The following is a 19,579-nucleotide window of genomic DNA, read 5'->3' as shown; positions in this document are numbered from 1 at the left end:
AGTGGCAGTGGATGGTAGATGTTGCTAAGAGCTATGTCCGGTGTCCACCCTAGACCTGAATTTCAGCATGGAGACTGGTAATCTTGGAAGAAAATGACCATACTTCTGTTCACAGTTCAGTCTCTTGTGTCAGACTTAGTTCAACTGTTCTGTAAAATGGGAGAAAGAGAGAAATACCATACCAAACGTCCCACTCAGTAGTAGAGATCTAACTGGAATTCAGAAGCAGCGATGGTAATGAGAGATGACAATAGCGGAGAGACTTTTCAGAGACTTACTTCGGTGTTTTGCACATCAGTTATCATTTAGCCAGCCAAGAGCAGCCACTGATAGTTCTCTCACAGCATGCAAGACGAATGTAATACAGAAACTGAAAACAGTAAGCATCTTAAATGAAAGTCAATGACCATTAACTTGTTAAGGCAGATTAAGTCTGCACGGAATTGTCAGAATAAATTGTGCGTGGAGGAGTCTCAAAGACATAATTAAGGTATTTGTAAAAGGGCAGGAGGAATTACCGGTCACCAGGACACAAGCCTTTCTCCTCCTTTTACCCAGGTCCTTCTAAACAAGGGGACAGCTTTAGATAAAGCAAAGTGAGTGTGTATAAGGAGTCAAGATCTAGGCTAAGAGGAATATTATGGTAAGAAATGGGTGTTGGGCTTAACTAGTGTAGCTTTTTTCATACCAGTTAGTACCACTCATTCTCCTGATCCAACTCTCTCAAGGACATTTGCCAACCCCAACTCTGTCCATTCCACAACTTATGGCAACACCATTTTTGTTGTAATGCTTCCAAAAATGCTCTTTTGTTAGAAGAACATATTTACTCATAAAATAGCTGAGCCTTATGCTGTATGTAGGCATAACTGTGTTCCCTACTAGTGACAAGAAGATAACTTCAGTTTTCAAACAGACACTGATGTTGGCTTTGCTTTAGACAGAGGATAAGAATGCCTAGGGAAAATTGTGGCCATTATACAAACAAATACGGCATGCTCCAGCAAAATGTCAATATAAGCATCATCATGCTAAATGAAGATGCTAAATTTTTACTCTAGAAACCGTACCCAACTATCTCTATGAATCTATGGAGAGTTTAAACCTCCTTTGTTGCTTGCTGTTCATATTTGAAATCACAAGGTCAACCCTAATCTCATTCCTCATGTTCCTTGTATTTTCAGTGAACAGTTACACAATGCTGATAAATTTTTCCTAAGTACCTTTTCCTCTTTACTCACAAAAGACAACAAATCCATGTTATTTATACATTTTCTTTTAAGACATTATTTTAATTCTACACTGATAAATTGCCATTTCAAATTTCTCTTAGAACCAGGAACAGCAGTCATTCCATGTTGCTGATATTAACATTCTTGATTTAATTTTGTAGGGATTTGAGTGATTCAGCATCACATTCTTCATGATTAGGAAACGTTTTGCAATTTCACTTTACGATATATCAATAAAATTTTATCTTTCCCTTAACGTGCCCTTCTGAGATGAGCTTGCCATAAAACACATTCATGTGCTGCTGATTTAGCCATAGTTCTCTTGCTGATTTTTTCCATTGCTCAAGACACTTATCGTTACTGTAAACCCCATCAACTCTTACTCCCACCTCAGCAAAGAATCTGACTGAAAAGCAAAGACTGGAATCAGTTTCTGATTTAGGGAGAAAATAATTGCTTGGGAAGAAAATTACTTAAGGGGGACCCCTCCACCCAGTAACAGCCGTTGAAATTACTGCATGAAATTAAGAAATTTACAAATGCAAGAAGTACAGACTATAGCTTATTTAAGATGGTTAGATGTTCTAGTTAAAAAATATTGGGATTGTTCCTCCTAAATTTTTGTACCAGCTTAATCAAAGCCAATGCAGACATATGACTTCACCTGCCTCCTCTTTTGTCTGTATCCTCAGCACCTGCTGAACCACTTCTATCCTAATTCCTCTTGACAAGTCAGATACTGTTTCTGTCTCTCTTTCATTGTGCAGTTAAGTGGTTGATCTGTCTTCCTCAGTAAATTTTCAGCATCCTGTTATTCTAACTTATCTCCAGAGCACCTGGGCCCAAGAGAAAATAGGAAAGGGGAATCAAAGACAGGTGCTAGTGTGTGATGGGTAGTGCCAGGAGAAAGCAAGTTCAATGCAAATTAGAAGAAATTGATGCAAATATGTTGCAGAGTGAATTACACTGGATATGGAAGCTTAGCAGAACATGGGTAAAGATTTGAACTTCAGCCCCTGCTCCCAGGGACTGCTATATAATTCTCAATCACTGTATAATGACAAATAACAACTCTTCTTGACAGCAATCTATTTCAGGTAAAGAGGGCTGTGCAAAGGCAAAGCTATGGCCTTGAATATTTCCAGGCAAAGAAGGGCACTGCGCCAAGATGCCCATACTTTGAACAAGTGCTGTAACAGCGACCTAAAGAAGAAAAAAGAATGTGCTGCCAGTTTTGAAAGCAGTTATATTTATTATGGAAAGCCAAACCTGAACTCTGGAAATACTTGGTATTTCAGAGGAGAAAGAGAGGCAGGAATACCTGGTTTGGATTATCCTAGCAGGACCTATGCTCTTTGCCAATCAAGACTGAGGTGCTTTTTCAACCGGCTGAAGACCTTCTGTTTCTTTGGGAACTTTGAAGTTCTGTATTAAAGGAAATACGGTAACTTTAATAGACAGTTGAGATTTCAAGGATTTAATTTGGATTTATGTGTCTGCAATCCCCTATGTAATTTCTTTTGCATCTCAGTTTATGACCATACAAGAAGCTGACTTTAAATTCCTTGGATCTTTGATGCAACCGAGATAGCAATTGTTCCTATGCTTTTTTAGGCTTTGAATTGGCAGCCTTCCACGCAGCCAGATATCCACGGGCTTTACCGGTGTTTCTGAGCCAGTTTTCAGAACAGGCACCATATATCTTATATACTGATGACAAATAATAGAGATATACAGACCTGTTTTCACTTTGAAAAAGGACTAAGGTTAAAAATAGTGAAATTTACTTTATGTAACAGACCAAGAATTAAATTCAGACTCTTCTGTATGCTAACAGCAACAATACATAGAAGATTCACTCACTGGCTCATATATCAAGACACATTGTCTCAATTGTTCGTGCCTTTCACAAGATGCCCTTAAAATAGAACTCGGATTCTGACCTATTCAGAAAAAAAAAAAAAAAGAAAAGAAAAGAAAAATCCTATTTGTAAATAATACTAGAAGTATTCAGACAGCCAAACAGAAAATTCAGCATTTAATTTTAAAACAAAGCTAGAATTTAAAGGAAGATACACTAAAAAAGTTTACACTTAAATTTTATTTAGCATTCCCATTAATGTAATATTTGCCCAGTGATAACATTTATCAATTAGATTGTATTCCAATATTAGTGAAAGAATGTGGGTTTTTTGTCTTGCAGAAGAAACACTCAAAGGTCAGCAACTGTAATTCAAGGTCAACATTTCTCCTGACTCGTGTTCTCTTCATATAGGAGCTGATTTAAAACACTGCTCTGTTTGAGAGCTTTTAGTTTGGATATATCTTCACTTACAACAGGGATATCTTCACTTTGATCTTCAGTTACCAGATCTTCACTGTCCGACAGTGTACATAGGAGTGTGTCATTTTCATAGGTAGGAAAATAATACCTGAAAGCAACAAGGCATAATTACTAGAGAGTCACATATTTTGTTTGAAAGAGGCAGAGCGTATTGTATGAGATTAGATTTTAGAAAAGGAAAAATTAATAAGTCTGGTTGTCTGCAGTGAGAGTAAACAGCACACCCAAAAAGTCAACAGGCATGTTGTGCTGGTTTTGGCTGGGATAGAGTTAATTTTCTTCACAGTAGCTATGCTCAGCATATAAAGCTGGGGGAAGAAGAAGGAATTGGGGGACATTCAGAGTGATGGCGTTTGTCTTCCAAGTGACCGTTATGCTTGACCCGAGCCCTGCTTTCCTGGAGATGGCTGAACACCTGCCTGCTGATGGGAAGTAGTGAGTGAATACCTTGTTTTGCTTTGCTTGTGTGTGCAGCTTTTGCTTTCCCTGTTAAACTGTCTTTATCTCAACCCACGAGTTTCCTCACTTTTACCTTTCTGATTCTCTCCCCCATCCCACTGGGGGGGGGACTGAGCGAGCAGCTGCGTGGGGCCAAGTTGCTGGCTGGGGTTAAACCACAACACATGCATCTTAGAAGAGTCATACAGAAGAGATGGCAACAGAGGAGTCCTTCGCCCTATTTCTTCACCTGTATGTTGTCACAACAGAGGCCACAGATCCAGATTTGCCACCACAAATGCTGAATTGAGATGTTTCAGTTAGAATGCTCCCTGTCTGCTTTACCACCTATAGCATCATTCCCCACACCTATTCAGCCTACTTAAAATCTGAATCAGTGTTTTGTTACGTGCTCTCTGTATTTGCTATGGAGAAAACTAAGGGTAAATAACCAACTTGTTTTGATGCCTAAAGTTAGGTAAACACTATGCATATATCTGTATTAGGCATGCAAAAGAAGGGTTTTGGTTTGATTCCAGAACTATATGTCCAGAGTCTATCTTTACTAGCAATGAAATATGTGCCAGATGCCCATCCCAGGCATGATCTGCCTCTATATAGAGAGCTAATGGCTGGAAGAATCTCATGCCTACAAGTGGGGCATTAGAGATGTCACTTTGGCGCACAGATTCAACCTTGGTTCCACCAGGAGGGAAAGTGCTCTAAGTGCACAATGTATGCCTTCAGCTATTCACTCCTCAACTGCAAATACAGGCAAAAGACAATTTTGCAACGTTAAACTTCTCTGTTATACTGACTTGACAGTGCAGACACAGTTTGTGGGGATAATGCATCCTGGATGCAAACAGAAGAGCAGTGTCACACGTTCATTTTAGCTTCAGACAGTACAAGGATTTAGAATTCTGAGTAGTTTTGAGACTTCAGCTGTGGATCTCAGGGCACTGTTGCACTGGCAAAACTGAGGAGTTTCAACTTATTGTTTTACAGACATTATCAAGTAACAGTATAAATGCTGGAAGAAATGTGTGTGCCCTTACTGTGGTTGATCCCATGTAGACCTGGATGGCAGGGATGTAATGTGTTTGGTCTCTTCCATATGACTTATCAATCCTCCTTTAGACTGAAATTTCTCCTGGCAGTTGTAACAACGGCAATGGTGGATTTCTCTTCTGATGAAGTTCACTAGCTTTACTTGCTGATAAAAGTTCAGACCTGGGAGAGAGAGTAGTGAACAAGCTCTTGAGGATCATGAGACTTAATTTACAAATGCTTTCTTGGATTAAGGATAACGAATGATAGGGGTTTACTGAATGCTGTTGCCTGAATGCTGTAACTTAGCAAATTAACTGAATAAATGCTTTTTCCCAGCTGCAGAGGAACTAGCCCTTCTTGTAAAAATTGCAAACACCTTGCTTCCTCTCAGTCTACAGCAGAAAGCAAATGTTGGCCAAATACAGCTTAGAGCACAGCCTGCTAACTTGCATGCAAGTCTTAACAGGAATAACAACAACAAGAATAATGATAATAATTCTTCCAGGGCTCAACAACAACTTATTCTTTTATTCTTACTCTTATTCCAGGGCTCCAGCAGCCAGACCTGGGACTCATAGACTGGGTATTTGCAGAAGCTACTCTGCAAAAGAATCCAGTGTTTTTAAAGAAAATATCACACATCCTTGGCACTAACAACAGTTCCAGAAAAACTGAAGTGTTCTTGGTGCTCTTTTGTAAGCTGGCAGAAACAGTTTCCGTAATGGAAAAGTTAGATGTCCGAACAAAAATCAAATTGATACAGTTGTTTTCCACTATTCTTATGATGTGGTTTTCTCCACACTAGTTTCAAATTCTGACAATTACAGTATCTCTTACTCACCATGCTCTGACTTTATTTTAGGAAAGTCAAATCCATGTGATTTCTGGAGAAAAAAAAAGAAAAGAACAAAATATCTTATTTCCACTACTTCTACCATTCCAAGTTAAAAACAGCTCAGCTTTTCATAGACTGAGATAGACATATTCACAGGGACATGGAAACACTAACACATGAAACAAAGCCCCAAAAGTTTTGTTTCATCACAAACTTTCATATTGTGTTAAACTGCAACACTCTGTTAAATTCTATGTAAACACTCTATGTTAAATCATAGAATCATAGAATGGTTTAGGTTGGAAGGGACATTTAGGGGTCATCTAGTCCAACCCCTCTGCACCGAGCAGGGACATCTTCAACTAGATCAGGTTGCTCAGAGCCCGGTCCAACCTGACCTTGAATGTTTCTAGGGATGGGGCCTCCACAACCTCTCTGGGTAACCTGTGCCAGTGTTTCGCCACCCTCATAGTAAAAACGTTTTTCCTAATATCCAGTCTAAATCTACCCTCCTTTACAACAGGCCTTGCTAAAGAGGTTGCCCCATCCTTCCTATAGTCCCCCTTTAAGTACTGAAAGGCTGCAATAAGGTCTCCCTGCAGCCTTCTCTTCTCCAGGCTGTACACTTACAAGTAATAGCTAGCCATACTCTCAACGTACAACTTGGCTCCTTTGCATATTTTAGAAAACAGATGCTAGAGGTGCATGCAGTACTTTAGTTCTGTGCTAAAGAGGGCATTCTAATGCAGCAGCCAGTTTGATCTTAAGAAAGATGCTACAATCTTACTTTTTAATTCCAAAGTGATGAAAGAACTGATATTTGAAACAAGTCTTACCTGCATGTGAAGGTGCAATTTTTCTGTGGTGTCTGCTTGTTCTTCACAGAACAGGCAAACTGCACACACAGGATGCTCTTCCCAGTCAGACCAGTCTCTTATGATTAAGAGTCAAAAAGATTCATTTAATCGTGGAAAAGAGAAGAGACATTTTGTTAAAGGGCACTTTAGATTCTGCATTCACAGCACTAGAACTAGATCCAGAGAAACTGAATACTTTAAAGGGGTGGAAGAGACAGTATGGATTTATAGCTGGATACATGATTGGAATCTGGTTTACAGTCTAAAAAAATTACAAATTCAAGAATATCTGTTGGGTAATTCCTGTGCAGGCAGGCAGTAAGTTCTACTTGAACTTGCCTGCACTAACAAACAGGATCTTAACTTCAGTTTCTATCCAGCTTGGCAAGTCATCAAATATTGTGTTCAGTGTTTATTTTTATAAGGTCTTTTAAGGTCTTTTATACCTTTCTAATCTTTCAATACAGCAGCCAAAGACACAACCATCAGGCAGAGTTCACTCTTAAGTGTTATTTACTTATCAAATATTATTATTCCTGAGACACTAATTTTTGCTACATTTAGACATTCACACAGACAGTACTTTACCAACACATCTATTTAGAACTCTAGTACTGCTGAGAGAAATATTATTGCAACCAAGTATAATTAAGTAAATTAAGCTCAAGTCACAGACAAAACCAGGAAGGTCAGGGGCCATGTTAACCACAAATTAATTCCCGCTTATTCAATTCTCTACGGCCGAAGAAGCCACCTCTGCTGTGATAGGAGGACCTGGACCACAAAATAATGCAGAGCAGAGGTGAATGTTGCCCTCAGACAGCACCGTTGAGAAATTTCCTTTGAAATCCCGTTATCAGACTTTTTTGTACCATTTCTTTCTCATGCTGACATATTTGATGCTTACTCTTGATTTTTAGATTTGAGCAAAACCCGTTCAATTGTTTTTTAGTACAAAAGTTAAAAAAAAAAAATCTCCTTTCTGCCCATGTTATTACAAACCCAAAAGGCTGTTGTTGAGCTATATGCAAACGAAAAATAGGCTGGTTGTTGAAATATGAAATTTACAGCCCTTGTTGTGGAGAAGTGTCTTTGATGAGAACAATTTGGAGTTGATTTGATTGGCTTAAATGAATTTTAACTGTGTATTAACTATGCACAGCATTTTCCCTGTAGCTACTTTCAACAATAATGGTCTTGCAAGTTTTCATAATGGGCACATAAGTAACTCTTACTCTTCTGGGTTGTCTAGTAATTCCCGATCATCCTCTGACTGCACTTCCTCCCAGGACTTTCCAAATTCCTGGGGAGAAAAAAGGAAAGAAAAAACATTTCCTGATTCACATCCCATTTTATATATCAACTGAATGAACATCTGGGGAGTCACAATCAAAATCTTATTTTGCATCACTTTGGTATTTCAGTGAGTTAAAGGTAGTCACACAACACTGCTTTAGTAACAATTTTTAAAATAACAATTTGGTTTGCCTTTTAATGGGGCATTCCCCACCCTATGTCTGGGGAGAAGATGACTTGGCACAGAGCTCTCAAGAAGAGGATCCAAACTCTGTGTAAAACTAGAGTGTTGCAACACTATCAAGATGTTCCTGAGGTAGGTATGCTATCACTGTCTTGAGTTCGCCATCACACTTGCTCAGTCCAACCTGCCTACCTTGCTCTTCGTGCAGCACAGCGCGCACTGCTTAAACAATGCAGCTATCACACCTGAGACTTTAGTTGGCACTGCTACACCAGTCAGCGCTCATACCTTGTACAACATAATGTCAGTAAAAACACATAGTGTAAATGTAGCTAGAGGGTACTCCAGAAAGGCAGTACGAGCCAGGGCAGAGATCTCTGAGCTAGCTGCCAGTTTCCCTTCCATAGTCTTCTGAGATGTGAATGTAAGCGCATCTATTAATGGTGTTCTATCTTTCCTTTTACTTTTTGTGTTGGTTTTTTTATATCTTGAGGACTTTCAGCACGAAGTGTACCACAATACATTTGTGCAGCATTCAGCACAATGGCAAGCACTCTCAGCATGACTGTGATATAAATAACAGGCAATAAAAAGCTGAAGCACTCTACTGAAAAACCAGCAGTGATCTTTAGCTAGTGTTTTTCTTTCCTCTGATTCTTTCTGCCTTTAAAAATAAACCAGAGCAAACTAACCAGTAATCAAAATAGTATTTCTGAACTCATACTTTTGACTTCTGTGGAGGATTCGCAAAGATCATAGTTGATGATCTTGTTTCCATTTAAAAAAAAAAGAAAAAGCAGCCAATAAAAAGGTCATTCTTTCATTTCATTCAGATATTCCTTCTGATAAATATATTTAATAACATCCTTAGTAACAAGTGTTATTATTGACTTTATGGTTGTTTGGAAAAAGAAGGAAAAGATATCCATCATTTAACAATTTAATTAGAGTTTTCAAAGCTGTTAGTGTCTATCAGGTAAATGATAAACAAGTGTCTCTAGACAGCTCTAAACATAATGTCATCATATATTACAGAATGAAAATTCAGTAATTAATTCAGTGATGCTATGCGGTAGTGTGTAAACTCTCTGAGTTACAGGGGAGACTCATTAATGTCACCATTACTGTGAGATAACATGAAGCCATTAACACCTCTCACCACATGTTCTCCCAGCTGCACACTAGTTTCCTATGGCTGCTAATGTTAACACCTTAATGAGAGGATAGTGGCTCACAACCACTGCAGCATGAAGATGAATGCTCACAATTTCTCCCCTTACCAGCTTGAAGTATATGTGCACAAAAGAGTATGTTCAAAACAGCAGCCAATATTAAGCTTCACCTTTTAATTAAAGGTGAAAGGGGAAAACCGTGCACAAGCTTTGTTATTGTTGCTGTTTCTTTATGGTATTTTTGCGAAGAAGGCAGAGAAGGATCTGGTAAGAAGTCTCTGTTTCCCTCATCTATTTTTATTCTGAGGAGAAAAAAAAGGAAAAAGGAAAGAGCTAATCAGGTCTGTTATCACTGGAAAATTGCACAGCAAATGGATAACTAGGGACACTGTGATGAAAGTGCTGAGAGACTGAAGCTGAGCAATTGGGTGGGAAAGAGTTCGCTGAAACATTCTTTAAGCTCTTTCAGTTTTTCTTTTCAGTTTTTTCATTCTTTTTTTAAAACCATTTTTTCACTTCTACAGCTTGATGGGCATCTGGGACCAAGGGTGCCTTGCCTTTGTTAATTATTCAACTTCCCTTGCTCTTTCATCCAAGCTGCAAGAGCTCCCAGCAATCATCTCTAGAGACTCCCAAGAAATTCTTAACAAAACCAGAGGAAAAAGTAGACTTGACATTGTTAACAGTTTAAACAGTAGACAATGCATAATTAAAAAAACTGCAGGTCTTGCTATATATCCAAGGAAAACCAACTATTTTAAAGATTACTTCTTGTGTACCTCTCAGAGAGGAGAATCCTATAGAAAAGTGAGGAGAGCATGCAAATATGTGTGGTTTGATTTCCTCTTCCCAAACGAAGTCTAAATGCACAGAGATGAATTGACTCAATTTATCTTCTCAACTTGAGCACAGTTTTAAGGGTTCTACAGGGAGAAGGTCTGCGTGCTTCACTGAGGCAACATACCCCAACTTGAGAAGAAGTGCTGAGATGGGAGAAACTAGAAACAGCAGCTGTATCTCAAGCAGTATTCTCAAAAGAGCAGTTACTGAACTACATGCAAATGTAGTTCCAGGACTGTGGAGCTCAGAAACTCCAAACAGATGCTGCTTTCCCCTGCAAGTTGCCTCTCACCCTTCTTCTCACCTGCTTATCTGAATTGTTTTATATTGCTGCAGAACTTAGAGATGCTTAATCACATAGAAGCAATGGTCTTACCCCAACATCCTCTTGGGGGATTTGATTAAGTCTTGAACTATCACCAACTGACGAAGGGTCTTCCTTTACTATTTTACAAAATATACCCTGCTTAAACCAAACAGGCTAAATATAAATAGTAACCCCTATAACAAAACATCCCCCTGGTCCCAGAAAATAATAACGATGATTTTAGGGCTTGGCAATAAGGAGAAAACATCTTTTTATCTTTGAGGAAAAGTAAAGTCTTTCTGAAATAAGTTTTCTAATAAGTAACAGGTACCATTTTCAGCTGTCTAGCTTAGTCTTAACTGCATTCGTTATAGTGATGTTACATTACTACAAATACATACCATTACTCAATTTGAAAATCAACATTTGTGCTTAATACAAAACATACTCTATACTTAAAGTGCTGCTGGTAACAATCAGATGAACACTGAAAGGCCCTGTTGGTCTGGATCTGCCTCTGTTCCTTGGGCTGGGAATAAGAGTTTTAATACTGTCTTCTGCTCTTCTTTGGCCACCAGCAGGCACCACAGACTAAAAAGCTCTTCCCTCCCCATTTTTACTTGACTCTGTGCAAGGTGAGTCATGGGGCCACAGGCTAACACAGGCACAGAAACAGGAAAATTAGGCTGGAAGTTTTTTTGGAGAAAAGAAAAATAAGGTAACCTACATATGTATCTCAGATGCATTGTTGCTTGGTTCTTCACCCTCTATTACCAGTTGGTCTTTTTCAATTTATACTTCAAGCCTTGCCAAATAGGATTGGTATCATCTTCTATACTTATACAATACTGACAAAAGACCTCCAAATCCAATGGGGAAGTGACCCCACTGCCTTTTAAGTAATTTGCGTAATTGCAAAACTCCCACTCTAATTTCATGTAACTATCTAATAATAAACTTTTGATACTTGCTTATGAAAGAAATCTATTATATATGCACATGACAAAAAAAGATTCTACTCCTACTAAAGATCACAGGTAGTACTCTTATTTTAACACTAACCTGTGAGCAACAGAACATGCCAATAATATGGGGCTAGACAAATCAAAGCATCTTGCAGGTCATGAGAGAAGTCATAGAAAGTCTCAGAATACCAAAATATTTACAAAGGAATTTGCACTTACATTACTCATTGCTATGCCAAATTGGAAATGTAGGGGAGGGAATTACCAAGACACAGACATAAAATGTAACTTATGTTATGAAAATGGATTCTCACAACTACACTAAAAACACAAGTGAAGCCAAAAGCAGAATGGAGGAAAAGGACGATGGCAGGCAAGCCTACTGCTCTAAATGAAATCAATGGGAGCTCTGCCATCAACTTAAAAAACACAAGAAGGAACTGGCCAGAAGATCATGAGGCAATTCAGCAGACATTCTCAGGCCATCTGAACAAAAAGTCCTTAAAACCTCTCAGTACAAAAGCCACAAAATAAAGGAAACTTCCAGTTCCAGCTAAATAAGTCTATTTTACGCAGTGCTTGGTGAAGGTAATATGTAATGGAAAATTATAAAAAAACAACAATAATGTCTGTAAGATGGTTGTACTAAAGAACTATACATTTAAATAGCTTAAGATCCAGTTGCTGGTAGAGAAGTTTTATTGTGTACATTCTAAAAGTAAAGTGAATAGAACTAATAATATTGATGTTTATAGTTAGAGACCAACTTAGTCTGATTGTCTCTTTATGATGAAAACAAACTCGATCAAACTGACATATAGAAAGATCTTTGTTACATTCTCAAAATTCAAACTTTTCTATGAAAACATAAATAAAACAGATAAATTGTACACCTACATCTTTAGGTCAAGATGAATTCAGCAGTAAATTTTGAAACAGTACATCTGTCATTTCAGATAAGATATTTAATCCATGTCTGTATCTGGGAAACTGTATAATTCCCCTGGACATTTAGAGCACTGCGAAGCACAGATCTTTAAGACTCATTGTGAAGTCAGTAAAGCTTGATAGTACACATTAAAAAAAATAACCTCTAGTAAATTGTGAAGTCCTGGAGGAGAGGAAGCAAAATCACTACATCAAGTCATTACAGAAAGCAGACCTTGCATAACATCTAGAATTCACTGAACATAGACTCAGCTCAAAAAAAAAAGAATCCTATCACATTAATATAATCATAATTAATAATATGTAGACTACATATGTGCAGTAGAGAATAATGTTATTTCTCCTTACATGCAAAGGCCAATCTACTCAATCCTCAGTGAACAAATTAAAGTTCCTGCCTTTAATCTTTTTCCTCTTTGTGAAAAAAACCCCAACGGTTTACCAAAGGCTATTTTGAAAGCAAAGACTTCCTACTATGTAGGAAGTATCCTAAAAAATTTCACATTAATGAAAAACTTAATCTCATGCTACTTTAGTGTGCAAATACACATTTATAGTGAACTATTTTATAAGTGTTTAAGACAGTGGTTTTATTCTGTTTTTAATCCTTTATTAAAAGAAAAATCCTTTCTTTAAAAGAAGAAATTGTCAGAAGTTCTGATATGGCTACAGTTTGAAGGATCAGAAAGACTGAGTAGAAACAGTCCAATGGGTAGACTGTAGTGAAAGACAACTGAAAACCTGTGGAAAGAAAACATGGCTGTAGCAGAGCACAAAGAGCCAGCAAAGAATTGTGATCATTCAACGTATGCCCCAGAAGAAACACTGGCAGCACACTGGAACAAACCTTGCACATGGCCAGTTTTAAATGGTTTGGTGGTTTGGCATATCTTATTTCAATTATATTTACCATCCTCTGTCTGTCATAGCAAGGACCTGAAAAATGCATCTCTAAGCGATGCTGCTAAGTGAACAATACCTGAATTGGTTTAGGCTGGCATAAGAAGTTACTCTGCAAGGACTGCCCAGAATACTAGCAGTAACTAAAGAGGACCAAGGCCCTGACTTGAGCACTGGCCTGTGATTGCCCATACCATTTAATAGTTTGAATGCTCTGTGGCCATGCCAGCAGCACTACCCAGACGATGCTTGGACATGGTGCAGGAAGCATACAAGCCACAGGTCATTCTCAGTAGACAGCATGGACAAGGCCACCAGTTTTGGAGCAACTGGAGAGAGTGGGAAAAGAGATTAGGTACACAAATATTAGTCTTGCTGTTACATCTCTTTTGGCATATTCTGTTTATTAACATGACACCTCCACTGAGTCTGCACTGATGTTATGACCTCCCTGCATGTCTCTCAAATTTCTGAAGGAGTCTCTGCGCTTCTGGGCAGTCATCTAGCTCAATTTCCTGATCAAAGCTGGGACAGATTCAAATCTGAACAATGAATGCAAATTAGAGATAGAAGGTAATTTAAAGAGGATGCCAAGTTCTGAAAATGTAAGATTACCTGCAGGACTAGCGGAGAAGAAAGGAACTATTAAAATCACTTAGAACAGTTAGAACATTGAATTCAAGTCTGATAACTTGCAAGGAAGAAGCGAATGTTCAGTTCTGTTGAGAAGCTGAGAACATCTACCTTGCAGAACTTCACAACTTTTACCCCACTGTGCAGCAAGTATAGGTCAGTTTTTAAAGCAGTGATATTTGAATATCTAGAAAATAAAATATAGGCCTCAGATCATTGATCTTGGGAAGGAAAGTATACAGGATCACAGAAGGAATTAGCTCCATCTTGGGTAGAAGGGACATGGTAGAGCATTAAACAAATAACTTTTTGTTCATAGTATTAGAGTAAAACCCAGGGAAAGAAATTAAAGAGAAAGAGTAGGTAAAACAGTCAAGGATGCCTATTTATAACCTGGGTATTAACAAGCGTAGAAGGCACAAAGACTAGTTCAGGTAAAATATGGTCATTTCTGGCACAGAATATAGCAGCTTTTGAAGCAGCTCCTGTATTGATGAATTGAAGATTTGACAGCAAGTGCAAATCTGTTACACACACACGCATACACACTCTCAAAGGTCTGACATAAAAAATATTAATACCTAGCACATACACCTATCTGGAGGCTAAAAATGAACACTTAATTTTTGTTTCATCTATGTGTCTTTAATTTTCCTCCTCTTTGCATTTCATTTATACTCTGAAAAGCACTTCCAACTTAAGGTTCGTTGAAAACAACCTCAAAGCCAATAGCATTTAAGTTAGACCTCCATTTACTTCATTATTCTATCTCATTTTCCCTTCTGGTTATTAAAGCAGAGACTGACCAGTAATGACATGATGATTAATGTCTCTTCAAGCTGCATTCTTGCATCTCTCAAAATCAATTCTCAACAACAAATATTTTCTATTCCTCAGTTTAACAATTATCCAGAATATAATACCATAAATGAACATATTTCTTAAGAGTCCTTCACTTGATTTTTGACCTTTGTACTAATTGCTGGTTTGGAATTACTCACTTTTAAAAAGATATTGTCTGTACCTCTTTAGTCCATTTATTAATTATTCATAGACCACTTACCAAGTAATTAATCATATAAAATTTGTCGTATTCTTTGTTTTTGGCATTGATTCTGCGATGCTGCTTCTTCCTCATGTGGTCTTTAAGTGTGTTTTTGTCTCTGAAGACTTTTTCACAGTATAAGCACTGCAAACTAAGATAAAATGATAAACAGGCCAACATGTTAAAATGAAAGTAGTACAAGATAATATCCTTAAATTACCTGGAGTTATATACTCCAGTTAAGATTGACCTTAAGCATGTGAGAGAAACCGAAATGAAAAAGAAAGTTTATGTGGAAAAAAAAAAGTGTAAGATAATCTCAGATCACAGTAGAGTCAATCAAACACAGAAATGACAAAAATGACATAAAATGAAAATAAAGATAATAAAAAAGTTTATTGTTTGCCCCACATGCAAAGTGGGAGAAAAGTCTGATTACGCAAAATTGTCCTACCAAGGGCACGGGAGGGCTGCTGACTGGTCAACATGCGAACTTTTAACTCTGCATGCAGTTATACTGGCATCCAATTCATCAATTACTGTTTCTTTGTAATAAAGAGTGAAAAACACCCAAGCTCTGAATGTGCTACAGATCTTTAAAAAACATTTAAATTAGTTAAACAGAAAGTTTTATACTTTTAACTCAATAGGGAGGCTAAATGAAAGTTTGCCAGGGTGATCAATAGGTTTTGAAATCCTGAAAAATCAAATTTAGTAAATAAATTCATGCGTGCACACACACGCGTATATATGTAATAATTCATGTATATATACATACATATGTGTACATATATATATGCACACATATATACATGAATTATTATATATACACACAGAGTAACAAATGAGAATTTTACCACAGTATGTTTTCCACAGCAACTCAAACAAAACAGAAGTATACGTGCTGTCTTAAATTCTGTATTACAAGCACTATAAAATAATTGTTCCCTCTACTGTACTGTAGTATCAACTGACACCTGCAAGTTGAGCCTATAAAGCATTAAGTCAAGTCTCTTGACTCAGATAGCAGACCATGAGGACAGTAATCTGCATTTCAGCCTACGTGGGTGATTCTTCCTGAAATAGACGATGGTCATGTTTTTTTCTGGCAGAGATGTAGCAGAGTCCTGAGCTTACAGGAACATCCTTGTTTAATGGATGTAGGTCTTGAGCCTCTAGTTAGACAAGGTGCTAAAATATTTTTCTTATGAATTATGGCTTACATATCCTACCAAGATGGTGACAGTTTCTTGGGCCGTTTGAAAAATGATCTTTGCAGAGGAATAGGGAAAAGCCCTAGAAAATAATTTCTTATGAAATAAAAACTTTGTAACTGTGGCATTATATTTTTGTATTGGAGATGCTGGATAGCAGGAAAAAAATTGATTGCAGGGATAAATGACAACACTTTAAGAAACAAAACCCATGGATATTAAAGAAATGTGGTGGCTCTGAATTAAAATTATCACTTTTTTTTAAACTTTACTCACAGATCAAAGCATGCTTGATTGTACAGGCAGAACGAATTTTAACAGTTTCTGGGTCAGGCCTTTCTGTGATTTCCCCAGGGTTTAAGATATAGATGTTGAAGAAAATGATTTTCTTACTCAAGCATCTGCCTCCACAAAAAAACATTAATATTGTGCCTAGAAGGTCTGTGCCTAGACCCTGAAAACCCTTATACTCCTTCAGCAAAGGTGCATCCAGATTCCCTTCAGCTTTCATGCAGGGAGCAGCAGTTCAAGACTCTCAGTATCTTTTTGCTTTCGAAGAACTGCTGTAACGTTTAGGCTTACTGTTAAGGAAGTTTTGAGTTCTCCTTGTGCTTGCAGCCTCAAAATCTACATATTGCCTTGTTAGTGAATCATAGGTCCGATGGCAGAATACATCTATGAATTTTAATATCTGCTGTGCTCCACCTGTTAATGGCAAAGTGTTTGCTCTACGTGTGAAAGGCATTCCCAGGAAGAGTATGTAATGCTTTTCCTCAGCATATACAATGTAGTCATGCTATTTGCCTGAAAGAAGATTTTTTTCCTCTTAATAATATTTCCAGGTACTATTCTACTAGCATAGCTATTACGCCTTTTCTTAGCAGTAGCAGGAGTGGCCTTTCACTGCTTTGGAAGCAATCTCAGCATGTGTATTAACTACAGAGAAGATTTGCTTGGAGAAACCTCCATCTAAATGAAACCCTCAGGTCCTACTGAGAAATAGTAAAGCTGCAATTTATCAGTGAGCAAGGTACCTCGGTGCATTAGGCACACCTGTGATAACATAAAAGGCATTCTTAACACATCTCCATTTCTGGAAGAAGTTAACCTGTATCTATTGTGACTGCATGTTCTTTGCCAGGCCAAAGACTAAATTAGAAAGCACTGTTGGCTTTCCTGTCCTTTGAATCTCCTTCCCCCACCCCGCTGGATGTATAAACCAATGGATCCTAAAACTACTTGTAAGGATATTTAACCTGATTTCCATATCCCAATTTTCACAAATCCCAGTGTTCTGTGGCTTTTCATAACTAAGCCTAAGATTTAGGCAAATTTCTCCTACAGTCTTTGATTACAGGTTATATTTAAATCTAATAAACTTGGTAAAGCTACAGTTTCACTCTTAAGGAAGTACATTTTCTGCTAGAGCCCAATTTATATTTGCTGCATAATTCATATTGTCCCATTTATGAAATCCATAAAGGGCACTTAGATACTTGCAAAGAAAACTCAAAGTGAAGAGTTTTTTGCTCTTTGCTACCCAAATTCTTCTCCCAAATTCCATTTTTAACTTCTTCAGCCACCTCAGGTTTATATGTTACTGAGGCAGCATAAACATTGGCTTTCCGCTTCTGCCTTGGGAAGCAGTAGAGAAGTGAGAGACCAAACATCCCACGGTATTGACATACAGAGAGGCAAATGAAGACTGACATAAGAATGCTGCATTCAGAGATTAAAGAAATGTTTAGCAAAAAGATTGTTATGATGAGAAAAAAGAATATTAACTCTAAAAGTTATGAGAAAAAGGGATGTGCTATTATTGATGGCAATGGAAACCGTGTAATGCATAGCGAATAAAGCACTGTGCGACTCCATTTTTCCAGCAGACACATACTATGAATTGTATGAATTAGCTTTCAGTAAGTCAACAAAAGCCTCCTGAGAGCACTCAAAATAAACTTACATTAGCTCTTTGTTTTTTCTTAACTAACCATGAACATTGAATTAATCCTAACTCAATTTATTTCCATGGTTAAAAGAAATATGACCTAAGTCCATTAAAAAACCAAAACTACTTACTTGTCGAGCTTCTTCTGTAATACAGCCAAAAACTCATAGCAATTCACAATGTTGTCTGGCAGCCCAATGTTAAAAGAATGCTCTCTTGCCATATGATTGAGAAGGACAGATCTACAAAAGACATTCAGAAAGAATATTACATATTTTTGAATACATGTAAGAATTATTCAATTAGTGGCACGAAATAAACCAATTGCTCTACAAATGCATGAAAGCCAACGTTAAATAAACAATAATAGTGTTCCTGTTAGCGCTAGGAAAAAAGAATGCCACTTTATTGAAATAGGAAGTTTTCAATTTCATCTCTGCTGAACATTCAGTAACATTTCAATGGCTTAATTGCATTCACGAAATATAATTGTTTAAATGAAAACTACAATATAGTTTATTTTGACCCTCACTCTTAGCAAAGCTTATTTATTTTCTTGAATTAGCAAATCACGTTTCAAACAACTGTCTTGAGAAACATTCTAAAAAGCCATTTGTCAGTCTTCTCTATGGTGGTTAACAAAGCAGGAATTCTTGGCTGTGATATGCTTTTACGTCAATGTTGCTTCATGCAGCACTAGCAACACAAACAGCACTCAAAAATACACATGAACAAACATAACGGATGTTCAAGTAAGCTGTTTTTTAAATAGAGGTATACTGGTTAATTCCTTACGTGCCTCACTTCTGCATTTGGGGACTAAAGAAACATCCAAGTGTTAACACTGCTGAGCCTTGCTTTTACCACAGCCAAGGCATGATTTTCAATTCACATATTCTGTGATACTCAAGAGTAAGCAGAGGATGAAGTTTTGGGGGCTGAATGATGTATACTTTGCTACACCAGGCAGTAAAGAGAATAGGACAATCACACATCATTGGATGACCTGCGGGGACATTATCCCAGGTTCTTCTACCTTTCCAGAGTACCAGAAATACCCATGCACAAAGACATTTGGGGATAATATTCAGTCTCTCCAGCTGAAACAGAGGCACTGTATAAAACCAAATTTTCATTGGAGCAAGCACTTGAATGTAACTCCTGCTCGCACTTGACTGCTGCAAAGCACTCCATTCTCACTCTAATTTTCCTCCCATCTTTTTCATTCAGTCTTCAAATTCACACTGGTTTGATGAGGTTTGATGAGGTTTTAAACAGGAAAATGTTTAACTGGATAGAAACTTTTTTTAACAGCTGTACTGGCTTAAACAGCTCGCTCTGCCACTAAAACAACTGCCGAAAAACTTA

The 19,579-nt window shown here is 37.6% G+C and overlaps 1 protein-coding gene across 4 annotated transcripts in view; it reads right to left on the bottom strand.

Annotated features, from left to right (window-relative positions):
* The window catches only part of ZNF277 (zinc finger protein 277), an 82,585-nt gene that overhangs the window by 14,901 nt on the left and 48,105 nt on the right, over positions 1-19,579 (bottom strand). The window contains exons 6-14 of one of the 4 annotated variants that reach the window (XR_012658586.1): positions 18,343-18,453; positions 15,068-15,200; positions 7,995-8,062; positions 6,739-6,835; positions 5,909-5,951; positions 5,073-5,247; positions 3,568-3,664; positions 3,096-3,175; positions 2,465-2,657 (exon numbers count right to left, since the gene is read on the bottom strand). Coding sequence is in view for 3 of the 4 variants with exons in the window: in XM_075081067.1 (XP_074937168.1) it covers positions 3,472-3,664; positions 5,073-5,247; positions 5,909-5,951; positions 6,739-6,835; positions 7,995-8,062; positions 15,068-15,200; positions 18,343-18,453 (820 nt within the window). In the remaining variant the exon portion in view is untranslated. Of the gene's footprint in view, positions 1-2,464; positions 2,658-3,095; positions 3,176-3,255; positions 3,665-5,072; positions 5,248-5,908; positions 5,952-6,738; positions 6,836-7,994; positions 8,063-15,067; positions 15,201-18,342; positions 18,454-19,579 lie in introns of those variants that run through there. The other 3 variants (XM_075081066.1, XM_075081065.1, XM_075081067.1) reach the window with 3 other exon arrangements.

The sequence above is a fragment of the Phalacrocorax aristotelis genome, chromosome 1 (assembly GCF_949628215.1).
Source record: "Phalacrocorax aristotelis chromosome 1, bGulAri2.1, whole genome shotgun sequence".
In the NCBI taxonomy this organism is placed as follows: Eukaryota; Metazoa; Chordata; class Aves; order Suliformes; family Phalacrocoracidae; genus Phalacrocorax; species Phalacrocorax aristotelis.
This window is presented reverse-complemented; position numbering and strand designations above follow the sequence as displayed.